Genomic DNA, 18,421 nt, shown 5'->3' with positions numbered 1-18,421 from the left:
ACAAGATATACCGAGAATGAACAAAGACTAATATTAAAATTAATTCTAAAAAATATTCATATTAGTAGTTTAAATACTATACATTTTAGCCATAGTGTTTGTAATAAATAATAATAAATACATAAATAAATCTTAGCTAATTAAGCACTTTCCTTGGAATGTATAGAATAGGACTTATAACAAACTGCCGTTCCAATATAATGCACAATAAATTTTTTTATACAGGACGGGACCTGTAATATGTAAATTAAACAAAAATTTGAATTCTTAAAATTTTTACTCCACATTTTCAAAAAATAACCTTTTCACATTTAGCCGATTACGATCCTTCAACTGTCAGATTTAACTAAAATGTCATGCAATAATTCTCGACATTCTTAAAATCCTATATGACGTCAAAATTAGTGACGCACTGAAAGAAGGGTTTGGGACAGACTGTACATCGAGAGCTTATTTGAGGAAGCTTCTTCGGAAGTTTAAACAAACAGGTAGTGTTTAAGATGTCAAACGATCTGGTCGACCAACAATTAGTGACGACAAAAAAATTAACATAATTTCAGAAATGGTAGTTAACCCTACTTCTTCTACAGCCCAAGTTGCATCTATCTATGGAATCAGTCAAAAGACAGTACACTGAGTGTTGGCTGAAAACAAATTTCATCCATACAAATTAAAAATTGTGCACCAACTTTCAGATGATGGCCCCGACCGAAGACTAGAATTCTGAGAAAATATGTCCAATAAAATTAACCAACAGCCCAATTACATAAAAACAATTTGTTTTAGTGACGAAAGTACTTTTTCTCTCAATGGAAATGTTAACACACACAATGTGAAGTATTGAAATGACACAAATCCTCACGTCTTTCGTGAAACACTCAATTTTCACTCATATTCAATTTCCAAAATAAAATAAATGTTTGGGCAGGTATTTTGGGAAACCATATAGTTGGGCCTGTTTTTCTCAATACTAACTTAACCGGTGAAGTGTATCTGGAGATGTTACAAAATGCAATCGAACCATTAATACTCGAAATTCTGGAGGATAATCCAGATGAATTCGGCAACTTGGAAATAACGTTTCAACAATATGGTGCTCCTGCACACTATTATGGTGCAGTAAGACGTTACCTAGATGAGGAATATCGTGGTAGATGGATTGGACGACGAGGTACAATAGAATGGCCATCTCGGTCACCGGACCTCACACCATTAGATTTTTTTTGTGGGGATACTTGAAATCTAAAGTTTACGATACAGCAACCGACAATATTGACATTTTGAAACAACGAATTGTTGAAGAATGTAGGGCAATTTCCCCCGACACATTCCCGAATGCATTACTGTCAGGAAGTAGATGGAGCACATTTTGAATACTTACTATAAGAACTGGTTGTTAAATATTTATCAATTAAATGAGAAGCTACAATTTTAGTATTTATTTAATTTATTCATCAAAATGAGTTTAAACTCAAACAAAATTATTATGACTGAATAGGTATTTTCAATACCTTTCAAACGAGGTATCACTTGCCAAAAGGTCCCATTTAAAATTATCTGTCACATTGGCGCTGTAACGTCATCTCTCACTATTACGTCACCTGTTATGACTAGTTGAGAAGCCTACGTCTGTTTATTACCTCCCTCCAAATTTCAATATTATAACAATAACCGTTCAAAAGATACGAGGGGGGGGGAACGGACTTTTGACTAGCACTGTATATGTTAGTATGTCTGTTTCTATTGATGTTCTTTGCTTTATTTCGTCATTACTTCTCCTATCCATTCTTGTTACTCTGCAGCATCTTCGCAAGCATTCCATCTCTGTTGCTACTATCTTACTGCTGGTTTTCTTGTTTATGATCCAATTTTCAGCCCCATATGTCATAATACTTCGCACTAATGTTTTATAAATCTGCGTTTTTGTCTTCATATTTAGGTGTCTATCCCACCATACTGAGTTAAGTTGTCGGATTGCTGTTCTTGTTTGTCCTAATCTTTGTGTAATTTCTTCCTCTGTAGTTGCCTTTTTCGTGATTATAAACCCCAGGCATTTGAATTTATCCTTTCCTTTGATTGTTACGTTGTCATCAATCTGTAGATCTTCTATGTCTTCTTCACTTGTAGATAGGTACTCTGTTTTCGCGAGGTTAATATCTAGGAAGCCTTGTTATATTCTTCTTGTAGTTTTTTCATCATGTAGCTGAGGTCGTCTTGGTCTTGTGCAATTACTACTTGATCGTCTGCAAAACTTAACGTATATAGGTATTCGTTCCGTACCGGTAATCCCATGCCTTCGCATTTTCTTTTCCATGTAGTCAAGGCTTTCTCTAAGTATATTTTGAATAGGGTTGGAGATGTGGAACAACCCTGCAGGAGCCCTTTTGTTGTGGTGAAGTCTCCTATGATTCTTGTTCCCATTTTAACGGACACTTTATTTTCTTTATACAGAGCTTTTGTAGCTTCTATGAGTTCCGTCTGTATTTCTAATTTGTACATTGCCTCCCATAGTTCTGACCTTGGTACAGAGTCATACGCCTTTCTCAGGTCCACAAATGCCAAGTGTATATCTCTATTTTTTGCTTTTTTCTTTTCCAACAGTTGTTACAGTGTGTATATGTGGTCTATGCATGATCTTCCTGCCGTACTCGTTTCAATATATATATATATATATATATATATATATATATATATATATATATATATATATATATATATATATATATATAATAATTGTGGATACAGTATACATCCTTGCTTCATACCTTGTTCTGGATAGAATTCGTTAGAGAGTGTGTCAAGCACTTTAACTGTTCCAGTAGTGTGTTCGTAGTTCAGTTATAAGCGAAATGACTGAGGTACGCCTACTTCTTTTAGTATCTGTTATAAGTGTTACCATTTGACCCTGTCGAACGCTTTGCGATAATCTATAAAACAAATGTATAGTGGAATATTGAATTCCATCGATAAGATTATCCAGATGTTCTCGAATACCTCTACCTTTGATAAATCCAGTTTGCTCTTGAGGTATTGTAGGAAAGTTTTCAGTCTCTCATTGATTATGTGTAGCATTATTTTGCTAGCATGTGAGATAAGAGAGATGGTTCCATACTTATCGAATTTATGTAAGCTGGCTTTTTTATATATTATCGTTATTGTAGATTTTGTACAGTCGTCAGGCCACTGCCTGTAATGTCATATTTTCTTACAGAGCAAGTGAAGCAATATCGTTCCGGTTTCTTTTGTAGCTTTGAGCATTTCTGCTGTTATCATATCTGGACGTGGTGCTCTACAGCTGCCAAAGTTCTGGCTTTAAAGTCTCTTGTTATGTATCGTATTTTTCTAAATAGATCTCTTGGCTAATTGTTTTGATCGTGGCTTTCAATTTCTTTGCATATATTGTAATGGTATTGTTGTTTATCAGATTTGCATCTTCGTTTTATTTCTTTGTTAAGGTCTCTTAAACTGGATTTTTAAATTTCACTATGTACACCAATTTGACAAAGATTTCTTCTATTCTTAATTAATTTAAGAGTTTCATCTATTCTCCAGTGCTTTTGTTTTACTAGAATATTTACCTTTCGGTGATTAATTGGGTGTTATTACCCAATATATTGGAAACCATCAAGACACGAAAGCTGCAATACCTGGGGCATGTTATGCGTAATGAGAGATACAACCTACTTCAATTGATTATACAAGGGAAAATCCAGGGCAAGAGAAGTGTAGGAAGAAGAAGAATCTCATGGTTGCGTAACTTGAGGGAATGGTACGGATGCACATCTATTGAACTATTCAGAGCAGCAGCATCTAAGATCAGAATAGCCATGATGATTGCCAACCTCCGTCGCGGAGATGGCACGTGAAGAAGAAGACCCAATATCTAATAGTCTCCGATATTTCTGGTGATGTACCCTTACCAATAGAGGGCATACTTTTTTGCACTTGTTGAATAAGATCGTCCTTCTTTCTTAGTTCTATCCTCGTTGTCTCTCTGTGTGTTAGGTGCTTCAAGTTTGAGCTTTACTTTAGCTACGAGGAGAGTATGGTCTAATCCACATGTCGCCCCTCTATATGATCTGACTGTTTGGATTGATGATCTCCAGCGAATATATGTGAGGATGCAGTCAATTGATTGTAGTTGATTTCTAGACCTATCTCCAGGACTTTTCCAAGTATAAAGTGGGCGTACATGGTGTTTAAATCGAGTATTCAGAATAGAATAGTTATTACCAAACTCGATTAAGGGGTCTCCTCTTTCGTTTCTTTTTCTTATGCCAAACTTTCCGAGTACATTCGTTAGGTCATTCTGTGTAGTGTTACGATAAATATGACTCATATTTAACCTGTAAACATGTTATTATTCTAATAAGAATTTTCTAGTAGTTTCCCCTACGATAAAACCGGGCTTCGAAGGGACTTTAGAACAACGGTTGATAAATATATAAAGAGGAATTTCCATTTCAGTTAGTCTGCATAATAATATCGAGTCGAGTTTTGAAATGTAACGCGCGTATTGTCGGTAATATAAATTGTAATAAATGTTGTAAATAAATTATATAATTATAGTGTAAAATAAATTAGTGTAATATTGTATAAATAAAGACTTTAATAAACTAAGTGTTAGAACATTTTTATAATAAATAAAGTTAATAACTTAGATTAATAAGCTCAGTTCAGTAGTATTGCCGACTTTTGCGTTAAAATTACCGCATATTAAGGTTAGCTCTTTATTTGGAATGTTAGTAATTATTGTTTCCAATTTTTCGTAGAATTCCTTGGCTATTATGTCGTCTGCTGTACTGGTTGATGCACAAACTTGTATGATATTGAGTTTATGGGGTTTGCCTTCCAGTTTAAGGAAAACTATCCTATTACTCACAGCTTTAAATTCGACGACAAACTTTTGTAATCTTCGTGAGACCAGAATGGTAACACCTGTATAGTTAATGGTTCTGGGTTTCACTTCCTGAGAAATAAACATAAATGCCATTATGTGTTCTAAAATGACCCTCTCCTAACCCAAGTTTCCATAACCATAACCAATTGATAGCTTACCTGTGATTGTCTTTAGCCCTTTTACGTTCCATGTATCGACATTAATTAATTTTCTAAGTAGCTAGCTTCTAAGTAGCTTTCTAAGTAGCTGGACCAGTAGCTAAATTTCCACACGATGCCTAATTACTAACGATTTTGCACTCCTTGATCCGGACTTAAGATAGAGCCGGTCGTCACCCGGACTGCGTGAAAACATCCGAGACATTCTCTTAGACATCACGCATAACTTTCTTGGGAATGATAATGGATTCCCCTTCCCTATTACGAAACTAAACTAGACCAGATTGCTTCCTAAAAATATCTAGGGCACGAAATACATATTGGTAGAGATAACCAAACATGCGAATTCCAGAATTCCGGAGAATAGAACTGGCATGGACCACTCTTGGTGAGCTTCGAGACACATTGAAATCAGATATTTACATGTGCCTTAAAACAAAAGGTGTTGAGAATCAATGTGCCCAGCCTGTCCTCACGTGTGGTGCAGAAACCCTAACCCTGACAAAAAGAATAGTTAATTGAACACAAACCATCCACCACAATATGGAATGGAACGATGAATGTTGGATCTATCTCTAAAAGATTGGATTATCAACAAAAAAATATAAAGAACCAGAACAATATGCTCTGGAAAAAAATAACAATCCTAAAATAGAATTGGGCATATCGTGAGAATGAAGGGTAATAGGTACATTAAAAGAATTATCGAATATAATCCCAAATGACGAAGATGTGCACACATATATGTGTGTTTTATGCTTGAGTATGTGTGTGTGTGTGTGTGCGTTATTATTTGTCCTATATACTCATAGAAGGTTTCCTATTGGTCATTGGATGCACCATGTGGGGCATGAGAACTTACATGAGAAAATCAAAAACTGACGATCAAGGAAGGAGGTTTCCATCTAAACAGAATATGAATTTCAGCATTACCAAGTACAAAACCGTTCTCAACCGAAAAGTTTCGGACTAAGTAACAGATCTCTGTCGGCACAGGTTAGAAATAACGCAGATTCTAGAGGAAGATCAAAAGTGGGCAATAGAAGGTTATATACAAAGTTACATACGAAAATCCGGGAAGCAAACGAGGATCGTATAAACGGTAAGGAACATAAGGATGATTTAGCAGAAACTTTTCAGACTACTGTAACAATGGGATTAACGTTATTTACGGTGTAGGTCTTTTCTTTTTTGTGAATAAATTTCTTGATGGATTTTCTACAATATTTTCACATTTTAGGGGACTGTTTAAAGTTATTGAATCAAAACTTTCAGTGGTTATTTTACATTACATCGTTAGGAAATAAAAAACGAGTTTAGTGATTCTTGCAAATGTATGCAGAAGTTTTTACCGAAAGATCAAGATAATCCAAGCATGTAACAATCGTCCATCTTTGTAATTTCTTACCGCTTTGTTAATGAAACATGTTAAGTGGCGAATACAATACAATCACTAGAATATAATAAACCGGCATAATTATGTTTCATAGACGTAAAGGAGCCATTTGACAGGGTCAAATTAAAGGACTTTATCCACTTATTGTACGCAAGATATATATATATATATATATATATATATATATATATATATATATATATATATATATATATATATATATATATATATATATATATAGAAAAGAAATTTAATCTTTGCAGATTAGTTAAATAGTAAACTCTTAAATATTGGGGAAATCTGCAAGAAATACTCTAATGTGTATCAATTGTTTCGCCGAACGTTTTCGCCAAAGAGAATTAATTTGGCTTCTTCAGGGCTGAAAGAGAATAAATTATAATTAGCTACCATATATTATCTATTAAAACATTATTGATCTTACCGTAACTTAGAATTGTAGAGTTAGAATATTAAAAAACTTTGCTAGTAACATAGTGGTGTTTTTTGTTACTATGTGCAAAAAAATTTTTTTATAAGGATTGAAATGTATGGTAGCTTCGAACTTGACACGTAAAGGCTTACCCAAGGTTAATCGAAAAACCCAATGCAACTACATTCAAAAGGACTTTGAAAAGAATTACCTCCTTTTGAATGTAGTTGCATTGGGTTTTTCGATTAACCTTGGGTAAGCCTTTACGTGTCAAGTTCGAAGCTACCATACATTTCAATCCTTATAAAAAAATTTTTTTGCACATAGTAACAAAAAACACCACTATGTTACTAGCAAAGTTTTTTAATATTCTAACTCTACAATTCTAAGTTACGGTAAGATCAATAATGTTTTAATAGATAATATATGGTAGCTAATTATAATTTATTCTCTTTCAGCCCTGAAGAAGCCAAATTAATTCTCTTTGGCGAAAACGTTCGGCGAAACAATTGATACACATTAGAGTATTTCTTGCAGATTTCCCCAATATTTAAGAGTTTACTATATATATATATATATATATATATATATATATATATATATATATATATATATATATATATATACCAGAATATTATAGTAAAAGTGAAAGAAGAACTAACCCACCCAGTGCCACAGGATGCCTGAATGAAACAATATGGAGGAATACAAATAAGCGGAAGATACATGACTCGACACAGAGAGAACAGAAAGAATGCTAATAACAGCGGAGATGAAACCCGAAACACCTTAAAAAAATTGATGATGACACTATAGGACAGAGCTAGAAGATATACGACGAAGATGCAAAGTGGAGAACACCAAGGACTGGTGTTGATTGGAAAAATGTAGAATAGAACGATCCCATAAGCCGAATGACAATAAATATAGTAGTAGAAATGGCAAAAGGCGGTTCCCCAATAGGAAGACGATAAGTAGGAAGACTACGGAAATGATAGAATGAAAACTTATTTAAGTCACATTGAAAATACAGACAGCCATCTCTACATAAAACGAAGAAGAAAACAATATCACTTCTATATGGAACCGAGACGTAAGATATGAGAAATAAGAGAAATGAGAAAAATATCAGGGATGACCAAGCTGGACAGGGAAAAAACGAAACTATTAGAAACAAGTTAGGAATCAATAGAGACAAAAATGAAGAAGAAAAACCTGAACTGTGCTATGGACACATCATTAGAATGGTTGAGAATAGATTAGTAAAGAAAGTAATGTGTGAAAGTGAGGCTACATCATATAGAAAAAGAAAGAGTAGGCCTAGGAAGGGGTGGATGAAACAAATTCAGGAAATCTTAATTAGGAGGGGGAAAAATTTCACCAGATGAAGGAAATTGTAGAAAAGGCGTCGAGGAAATAAATAAAAGATAGATAGACATCCTAGAAGCTATTATTTCTTTTCAAATTTTATTGCATTCCTTACGTGTTCACGCCTTGCCAATAGTCATAAATTGTACATTAATCTTTAGTTGAGAACTATGTAATTATTTTATAACTTATATTAGAATCTGATATAACTGCATAAACAAGAAATTAAATACTGCAATGTAAAATATACATATTTCCATAAACTTACCTATAGAAGTCGCTGTTTTGGTGGCAAAATAGAAACACTTAATGTAAGCATTTCCTTTTCCATTGAAAACAAAATTATTGCTACCAATTCCCTCCCAGGCAGAAAACGAATAGTATGCACATGCGTTCAGATGAATAAGATACATCATATACATTAAAGTTCTGGAGATCCTGATAACGTAAGGATTTGACAATAATTTGTCGACTAAGCTGAAGAATTCCCAAAAAGTGTGGACTTTAAAGAACTTTGGCAGACGTAGAATTACAAATTCTGGACCCCATATTATGTAGAGAAAGTCTAAGGGTAGCAGAGATAACAAATCTAGCTAAAAATAAAAGTAATATTTAGTTTTTAATATTTAATAATTAACAATTATTTATTTGTATTCAAACTATTGCCGTTGACCTCGTATACCTATCTTTTCACACTGCCACCTGAAAGATCTTTTGAATTTTAAAGTCATACTTCTAAGAAAGAATATTATATGTTTTGGAGCTACATTTGTGACCTAATCAGCTTCTAAACAGATCTTTTCCAGATATTTCTGGAGCTAGTGGACGAGTACCCTGCAGTTAGTAGTAGTAGTAGATAACATGTATGGCCATTTCCTTGGCACTTCCAGAAAATCTGCATATTACTCTAACTAATTTGCCCATTTCACAGAAATAATATATGAGTGAGCTGTTTCCAGTGAGAATACTTGTGAGCTAAAGAGCAGAAGATTGTAAACATTTTCCAGCAGATTTTACTAAGTTCATTTCCCATTTTCGGACATCTTACACGATGCGGCTTGGAAATGGTGCTGGTCCGATAAAAGCAGTGGTAACTATTTATTTAGCGAGACTATCATTAATCATATTGTAACGATCCAAAGAACTTATATTTTTTATTTATTTTATTTTATTCACAACGCGGTAAGTTTTATGCGACCCTTTGTAACTTATTCCATTTTATGTCTGGTAATTAAAATTGTGCTGATTCTTAATTCTTGAGACATGGCGTCTTATAAAACCTTTTTTTTTTTTTGTTGGCCAAATTGGATCGAACGATTTAAGTTGTGGCGTAATTCCGACAGAGAGTACTCCGCTTGCTCTAAGTTAGTTAAATCCATTTCTGACTGCAGACTGAGAATCTATTGTGTTGTGTTTTACCGAAAATGTCCATCAGAAGGAAAAACATAGAGATCTTTCGTAACAAATATTTAACTGATTTGTTTGTCTTCGTATATTATTAGTCGTCCAATTTTAATTTTTATCTGTCCTGAAATGGATACAAGCTGTCACATCTAGGTGATGTTCCTTCTGATAAACCTTGGAGGATTTATGGATACTTTTGGATCGTTTCATAGAAGAATGGATTTCCTTTAACTGAGAATAATATACGTACCTATATATAATTTTGTTTCATATGCCACGCTTCTCTCATTCAGTGCCTATCTTTTTTGCGAACAAAGAATTCAAAATTAAATAATATTCCTTAAATTATAATAACATTCATAAAGTATTTTTTAGACAGTATTTTTTTATTACCTACTAAACTATTTCTAATTTTACATGTTTATTTTTTATATGAAAGCCATATATTTAATAATTATTATTTAATTTTACAATAGGTAAAATTTTTTTTGGTTTGCAAGCGAATAAATCATATCAACATTGTTCATGTGCATTTTTCAAACATAGGTCAAATGTTTCTCTTCAAATAAATTTGTCAACACATCCAATAAGCGTTATTTATTTATCATTTTTTAGTTGGCACTATAATCGTTAACTTGTTTTGAACCTGTTATAGAAGGTGTATAAAAATTTATATATGAATTTGAATTATGAAATTTATATATTTTTATTGTAAGTAATAGTAAGTATATATATATATATATATATATATATATATATATATATATATATATATATATATATCCTTTTATATACTATACCTATACCTTTTATATGTCTCCTCTTTTTTTCTCCAATTCTAAGAAGATATAAAAACAAAAGAATTTGGTGGAGCCCTTTTTGGAAAATTGTTCAATTTTATTTTTTTTTTTTTTGTTTGTGTACTAGTGAGAATGTCTTAAGACCATCCCCACATCTTACCGTGTCTGAGCAACGCGGCCTCGGTTATTTTGTGTGCCTCAAATACTCTCCGTCGTTTGTTGTATAACATCTTAACTAACAAGTCCTTTTTGTCGTTGTTACATTATTTTTTTTTTTTTTCGTCACTTGCTTAAGAGACTGTTTGTGGTTGGTTCCAAATTGTTACGGAGTCACAAGTTATAGACTGCAGAATCTTAAATATTACTTGAGTGTCCGAGGCAATAAATCATTTGCCGAAATTGAGGCATTTTTTAGACATCTTTGAACACAAAAAACTGTTGCTACTATTTCAACTTGAAATATTGTATGAGTATTTCCAAGGGTTATTAAGATTCTAGCGTTCGGACCATTAAACGATATTCCTATTAATTAGTTCGTTATTTTATTTCTCATAATATTCATACAAAAATAAAATCTCTACTTACCTTAAATCTTTTACTTTTCATATAATTGCTTCTTAACAACTTTATATCTGTCACCCAGAAACCCTCATGTAAATACTTCACTCTGGGCTGAATACAAAAAACGTCTGTTATATAAATAAAGTCTGCTATATAATCGAACACCATCCAAATGGCTCGGTTTTCTTTTGTTTGATAAGGAAAAGTACTTCTCATTGGAATCACCCAAGCGTTGTAGAATACTGACATAGCGGCAATCGACATCCAGATGACGTAGAATCGACCATTAGGATCAATTATTTTTCGTTCTAGAATAATTTATTTTGTTAGTGTTTTTCTCAAAGAAGCTAAAACAGAGACCTACCAAAGCGTTGTTTGAAACCCTTTGATTCATCTTTTTCTTCGAAACTTTCTTCGATATGTTTATCAGAAAACGAAATACTCAATTTTTGCTTCATCGGTATAGGAGGTTGTTGGTCGATCGTTTCTCTACTGCTGACAGACGAAGGAGTTGCGGGGGTTTCGATGCGTTCTCTAGCGGCCTGAGCTCTGGTAGAAAATGCGTCCACTAAGTGTCTTATGCGATCTTGAATAAACTGCTTGTTTGCTGTCCTAAAATCATTTTATCAGAAATGTCAATGAATCATTGCTAACACTAATATAAACATATACTAATACCCCAACCAAGGAAAAAAAGCTGAAAAAAATCTTATAGGTACAGATATTTGAAGGTTCTAAAAGGTATATACATAAGTTGTAGCTGATAGAAAATCCGTGAAGTCGTACAGCTGTTTTTGTTTTGTTTTTTTTTTTTAGAAATCTTAAAAAGTGAAAAAAATGTTTTAAAGGTTTCTTATGCACTCTAGAGATAAATGGTTCAAATAAAAGTTCATAGTACATCATACTACACAGTAGATCATAAAAGTCTTTATTTTGAGAGTTTCCAAATTAAAATACCCAAATAATTGACCGAGATAATTATAAAACACCCTTATTTTTGTATTAATTTATAAATGTTAATAACTTTTATTTTTACATAATATAATTTAATATCACTCAAAAATTGTAGCAGTTAATGAGTTATTAAATGTCAAGTTTCAAACAGATCGACCAATCAATTTGTTTATCCCGGAAAGCGATTATTTATCTTCTCATAAAAAACTTTAATATTTTAACAAATTTGTTAATAAAAACCAGTTTGAAAAGGGGCTGACATTTTAACTTTGATATTTTTATATGTCACACCGTTGAAAGTAGACTCAATAAAAAGCTAGGGAAAAAACACACTTTCTAAAAAAATAACAAAACTTTCTATGAGCAATAACAAGAAACCAGGCGAGATATTGTAGCGGATCTTCATTTACAAGTTTACTGTTCAAGTTTTAACTCTTAATGTTAGTAAACAATGAAAATATGGTTTTAAGAAAAATATGTCATCTTGTTTCCTATTGGTCATAGAAGGTTCTGCTTTTTTAAAGAGTGTAACCAGCTTTTTATTGAGCCTACATACAAGCGTAAGCCCTTTTTCAAACTATTTTTTAATAACAAATATAAGTTGAAGTATTATTTAATACACTTTAAAATGAAGCCTCAAAGAATCGATTGCGAGATACAAAAAACCTCTAGACTGTAACTTTAACATTTTATTAATTTTTTTATTAAAAAATAGTTTGAAAAACGGCTGACTTTTCAGCTTATATACTTTTATAATCACTTTGATATTTTTATTTCACACGCTTATTAATAGGCTTAATGAAAAGCTGGTGGAAAAATACACTTTCCAAAAAAAACAGAACCTTTTATGACAAATACGAAACAAGATAGTATTTTATTCTTAAAATCATATTTTCATTTATTATTAACAATAAGAATTAAAAGTTGAAAGGATTCTATACGAAGATCTAAAGTTTATGATCCAACATCCTTAATCCTTTACTCTATATCCATCTAATGGCATATACAGTGAAGGAATAAAAAGTTATTACCCGTTAAAATGATAGTACTTTTAAAATACCGCCACGGAAAAATGGAGGTAAAAAGTGCCCCAGCTCCGTTTTTTCTTAGATTGGAACTTTAAATTGAAGCGCACTGGCAAAATTTGCAATATATCGGCTTCTATGACACGTAGAACCTTGATTTTTTAAACTGGGGTAGCTCAATAAAACAATAAGAATTGTACTATTTTCACCTTTTGGAAGATTGAGAAAAAAATACATAAATAAATGTTTTCATAAAAAGTTATTGAATTTGACTATTATTTCGTAAGAACTATTTAAATTTTATTGATAAGTGTATAGTATTTATATAAATATAGAATAATAATTATAAATTAATAAAATACATTAATACACACATACATTTAATTCTTTTATTTAATTTTATGTTTTTTTTTTTCAACCAAATAATTCATTTTATGATAACTGCATTTAATAAAGATAAGTAGCTAATAAGTATAAATAATATTTTTGTAGATCACCCCTCTACTTTCTGTGGCAGTAGGGGAAGAGGGGGCACAGTGTTACACGGGGTACAATGTTAAATTCTCCGCCATCTTCTTAAAGTTGAACTTAAAACCGTACCGTCGTCGTCGTAGTTACTTTCCGTTATTTGTTAACAGTAGGTGTGTTTGTAGACCGTCACTGTACATTTGAGTGAAAATATAAGTGTTTTTCTGTTTTTGTACCACCAAAGTAAGTAAATGATACGTATTAAAAACTGTTTTAACTCTTAGTAAATAAATATTACACATTGTATTGATATATATTACTATAAATGCGTCTTGTAGCTACACACTCGTAGGACTAACATAACCCCAAAAATTCGTGACTCGGCAAAAATATTATTTGAATGTAAAAACGTCGTTCGGGGCACAGAGTTACAACTTATGAAGGGGTACAGTGTTACACTACTTAGGCGTGGGGAACAGTGTGATATTTCATTTTTTGCTAGAAAAACAATGAAAATATGCATGATGTACAATACTAATTTTGTACTAAATTGCATATGGTAGTAGTAAGATGTTTTATTTACTTTTGTATTTTTATTTCAGAATCAAAATGGTTCGTAACAGAAAATCCATCAGAAAAATAGCCTCATTTACCCATGATACAATGAAAACGGCCGTTCTTAATGTAGTTAATAACGGATGGTCAGTAAGGGCAGCAGCCATTCAAGCTAATATAATTCATATGACTCTAAAAAGATATGTTGATAAATACAAAGCTTTGTCTGAAGAAGAGCGAGTAAATTTCAGATTTACGCCAAACTATGAAATAAATCAAGTTTTCTCGAAAGAGCTAGAAGATCAACTAAGAGATTATTTGATTATAGCTTGTAAAATGCACCATGGCTTAACCAGAAAGAATGTAATGCAGTTTGCATATGAATTGGCTGTGAAAAATAATCTTAAGTTTCCAAATTCATGGAACGAAAATAAACAGGCTGGAGTAGACTGGTTGTACGGTTATATGAAACGATACTCCCGGCTATCCATAAGAAAACCTGAGGCGACTAGTCTGAGTCGTGCAACCAGTTTCAACAAAACAAATATAACCGAATTTTTTGACAATTTGGTAAGTGCTTTTAAAAAATTTCGCAATGGTCCAAGTCCAGAAAATATCTACAATTTGGATGAGACAGCACTTACCACTGTTCACAATCCTCCAAATGTAGTAGGTCCGAAAGGCTTAAAACAAATTGGACAAGTAACTTCAGGTGAAAGAGGGGTATTGGTGACGGTATGCTGTTTTATTAATGCAATAGGTAATTCTGTACCGCCCTTCCTTGTATTTCCCAGAGTTCATTTTAAGGACAGAATGTTGAAGGGAGCACCTCCTGGATCTGCAGGAGCAGCAGTAAAAACAGGTTGGGTCAACGGAGAAGTCTTCATCGACATATTGAGACATCTCCATCATTTTACAAAATCATCTTCAGAATCTCCCATACTACTAATTTTGGATAACCATGAGTCGCACATTACAATTGCTTCATTGGAATTTTGTAAGTCTAACGGAATTATACTTTTAACTTTACCCCCACACACAAGCGGAAAACTTCAACCTTTAGATAAAGCATTATATAAGTCATTAAAAACTCACTTTAATAAAGCCTGCAATGATTGGATGATAACTAATCCTGGCAAAACAATAACTATCTATGAAATAGCTGAACTCTTGGGCAAAGCATATCCACTTGCGTTTATTCCAAACAACATTATTAGTGGATTTAAGTCAACTGGAATTTGGCCATTGAATCGGCAGATCTTCTCTGAAGACGATTTTCTAGCATCTGCAGTAACTGACCGACCGTTTCCCGTAGAGCAGATGACAAATGAAACAGCTACGTTACCAATAAAACAAGTCGTTACTGAAACGCCTGATATGACACCACAGCTAGTCAATAATGAAACTGCTGAGATAAAAACACATCAAATACCTGAGATAATGCCTGTGGCAACTGCATCATTTCAGCTGCCTTCATGTTCGGCAATATCCTCAGAAGTTCCGTCAACTTCATCATGGTTGTCATCGCTAGTCTCTCCAGAACAAGTTCGCCCTTTTCCTCGAGCAGAAGATAGAAAAGAAGGAAGAGGAAAGAACCGAAAACGTAAAAGTCAAATATTAACAAATACACCTATTAAAGACGCACTAATTGCTGATCTAAAAGTAAGGCATGAGAAGAACGCAACTAGAAAACGCGGTGAAATAAACACGTCAAAAAAATGTGGTAAAACAAAAATGTCTGTCTTACATAAAAGGATTCAGAAACAGACATCAGCGTCAGAAGACGAAGAGTCGCCTAATAAAGATGAAAATGACAGAAAGCGAAAAGAAGTTGTAAAAAGGAACGTTTTTCAATCAAATACACGTAAACTTCAAGATATGGAAGATTCTTCTGACTCAGAGAAATCGGAAGAATCTTTCTCTTGTGCTGATAGTGAATCAAGTATGGGATCGTTTATAAGTCATGACGAAGAGATATCCCAAATGGATTACGACGATAATAAAGAAATAAACGTTGGCGATTATGTTCTCATTAAAGAAGGTATCTCAAAAGGCATAGAAATATTGTCTATAGGACATATTATTGGCAAAACTGAAACTACAGTGAAAGTTACCTATATCCGTCGTTTATTTCCCAAGTTCACATTTATTTCCTCCAATGAAAACTACGTATTTAATGTCTCCCAAGTTGTTTTAAAATTACCAACTCCCAAACCTTCAGGCCAGACAGCACGCAGAAGTGAAATGCTGGTGTTTCCCGTAGATTTTCAAAATTATTATAATGTATTAAAATAAATTTTATATTATTTGTATGTAGAGTTACGACAAATAAATGGTATTTAATATAAAATTCTCATTAATCACTTCAGTATTCCTTGTGTAACAGTGTACCCCATAGTATATAACACTGTTCCCCACTAGTGGGGCACAATGTTACAATTGTATTTTCTCTACAAAATCGTTTTTACCGACTAGTCATGTAAGTTTTTCCTATAGTTGATTATATAATAGTATGCGTCAAATCCAAACGAGTTCTAAAATATTAAAAATTTTATTTTTAATGAAATCCTGTCAAAATGACATCAAATAAAAACATTTATGTAACACTGTGCCCCCTCTTCCCCTATTTTACGAATACCATCAGTTTAACGGATTATAACGTTTTACTTCTTCTTGGTATACACCATCAATAAAATTGATCATAAAATTTAGATCTCCATTTATAATCTGTTCAAAAATTAGCTCTCAATTTTAATAAACAATGGAAATGTGATTTTAAGGAAATAAAATGCTATCTTGTTTCCTATTGGTCATAGAATGTTTTGTTTATTTTGGAGATTGTGTTTTTTGACCAACTTTTCATTAAACCTAAGTTATTATAAATCTTTATTAGACAGAGTCAGTCAGTCCTTCTTTAAACTGTTTTTTATAACAAATTTAATCAAATGTTGCAGTTTTTTTAATACAGTATACTCCCTCTATAACGAACACGGTTATTACGAGGTTTCGCTTATAACGAGATACATTAGATGTCCCGTGAAATTTCTATTGAACTATAACCGTCTATAGCGAGGCAAATTTGGTTATAACGAGAGATATATTATAAATAAGATCCAAAAACGTGTTTTTTACGTTTTTAGTCCGGTCGTGACTATAAATAAATACCTTTTCAAACAGCCCCTCAATAAACTTAACTGCAGCCCGCAATAAACTTCTTTACAATGAATAAATACAACTGTTTCACATCTTTAGAAAATATATGATCGAGTGATACTGGACCATTTAAAGCAGTTAAAAATAACAGAGTTCTTAAAATTGCAGAAGCAATAGTTTATGTTATCCTTGAAAATACGATTTATACATTATGTAGTTGGAACAAATTTAAGTACAGCTTTTTTGTTCTAACGTATATCATTAATAATAAAAGTAAACAACTCTTTTATGTTTTAATATATTTCATTGACAATAAAAGTAAACAACTTTTTTTCAAAAACGCCATTCAAACAATATTTATTAGCATCTTATATTGCTCCGAATGGCTTCACTATAGAAAGTTAATGGTTTAGAAAACTACAGATTCATATGTATGCACAGTATTACGATTGTCTGATATAACGAGATCGGCTTATAACGAGGTAATTAGTCTGTCATTTTAGTTCTCGTTATAGAGGGAGTCTACTGTATACCTGAAATGAATGAATATACCTAAATGAATGAATTTTGATTTACAGAATACCTCTAGACCTAGAGTGACTGTCTCGGCAAGTACAGTTGTTTAAACAGTCGCTCTCCGGGATAAACAAATTAAATAACTTATAAACTATTTGGTCGATCTATTTGAAATTTAGCACACTTTAATAACTTATTAACTGCCACAATTTTGAGTAGTTATATTACCTACATATCATTATGTAAAAAACAAAGTTATTCACATTTATAAATTACTGCAAAATTAAGGTTTTTTCAGTTTTTAAGATTATTTTAAACAAAAACAAAGCAAAATCAGCTCTACGTCTTCATGTATTTTTCATCAGCTACCCGTCATATACTTTTAGAACCTTCAAATATCTGTTTAAAAGTTTTACGGGAAATCAATGATTTTTTTGCAGATAGACTGGTGTATAAGGACTTAATTAAGATTGAGATGTTGTTCTTGTTTTTTTATTTATTATCCCATGATCTCTTCTTCTCCTTTACTTTTATCCATCGAATTAAATAGGAATGAACGACTATTGTCTCTTATTTAATCTTGTCGGGTATTTAAGAAGTATTTAATTTTACTGATTTCTAGAGGTGCCAAATTTTTATATTTCCAAAAAGTCTTTTGAGCAAACTATTCGTGGTTACCTTTGTTGGTTACTGTTGATAAATCAGGAGAAGAGTGGTTTTTTGGATGTGGATT

General features: G+C 32.5%; 1 protein-coding gene across 2 annotated transcripts in view; it reads right to left on the bottom strand.

Moving 5' to 3' along the window:
- Positions 1 to 18,421, bottom strand: part of CngB (Cyclic nucleotide-gated ion channel subunit B) — a 50,770-nt gene that overhangs the window by 17,812 nt on the left and 14,537 nt on the right. For both annotated transcript variants that reach the window (XM_072526137.1, XM_072526138.1), the window contains 3 exons: positions 11,382 to 11,629; positions 11,042 to 11,325; positions 8,521 to 8,845 (listed from right to left, as the gene is read on the bottom strand). In XM_072526137.1, coding sequence (XP_072382238.1) covers positions 8,521 to 8,845; positions 11,042 to 11,325; positions 11,382 to 11,629 — 857 coding nt within the window. The remainder of the gene's footprint in view (positions 1 to 8,520; positions 8,846 to 11,041; positions 11,326 to 11,381; positions 11,630 to 18,421) is intronic.

The sequence above is a fragment of the Diabrotica undecimpunctata genome, chromosome 3 (genome assembly GCF_040954645.1).
Source record: "Diabrotica undecimpunctata isolate CICGRU chromosome 3, icDiaUnde3, whole genome shotgun sequence".
Taxonomy (NCBI): Eukaryota; Metazoa; Arthropoda; class Insecta; order Coleoptera; family Chrysomelidae; genus Diabrotica; species Diabrotica undecimpunctata.
The sequence above is the reverse complement of the archived record's forward strand: the minus strand, read 5'-3'. Positions and strand labels throughout refer to the sequence as shown.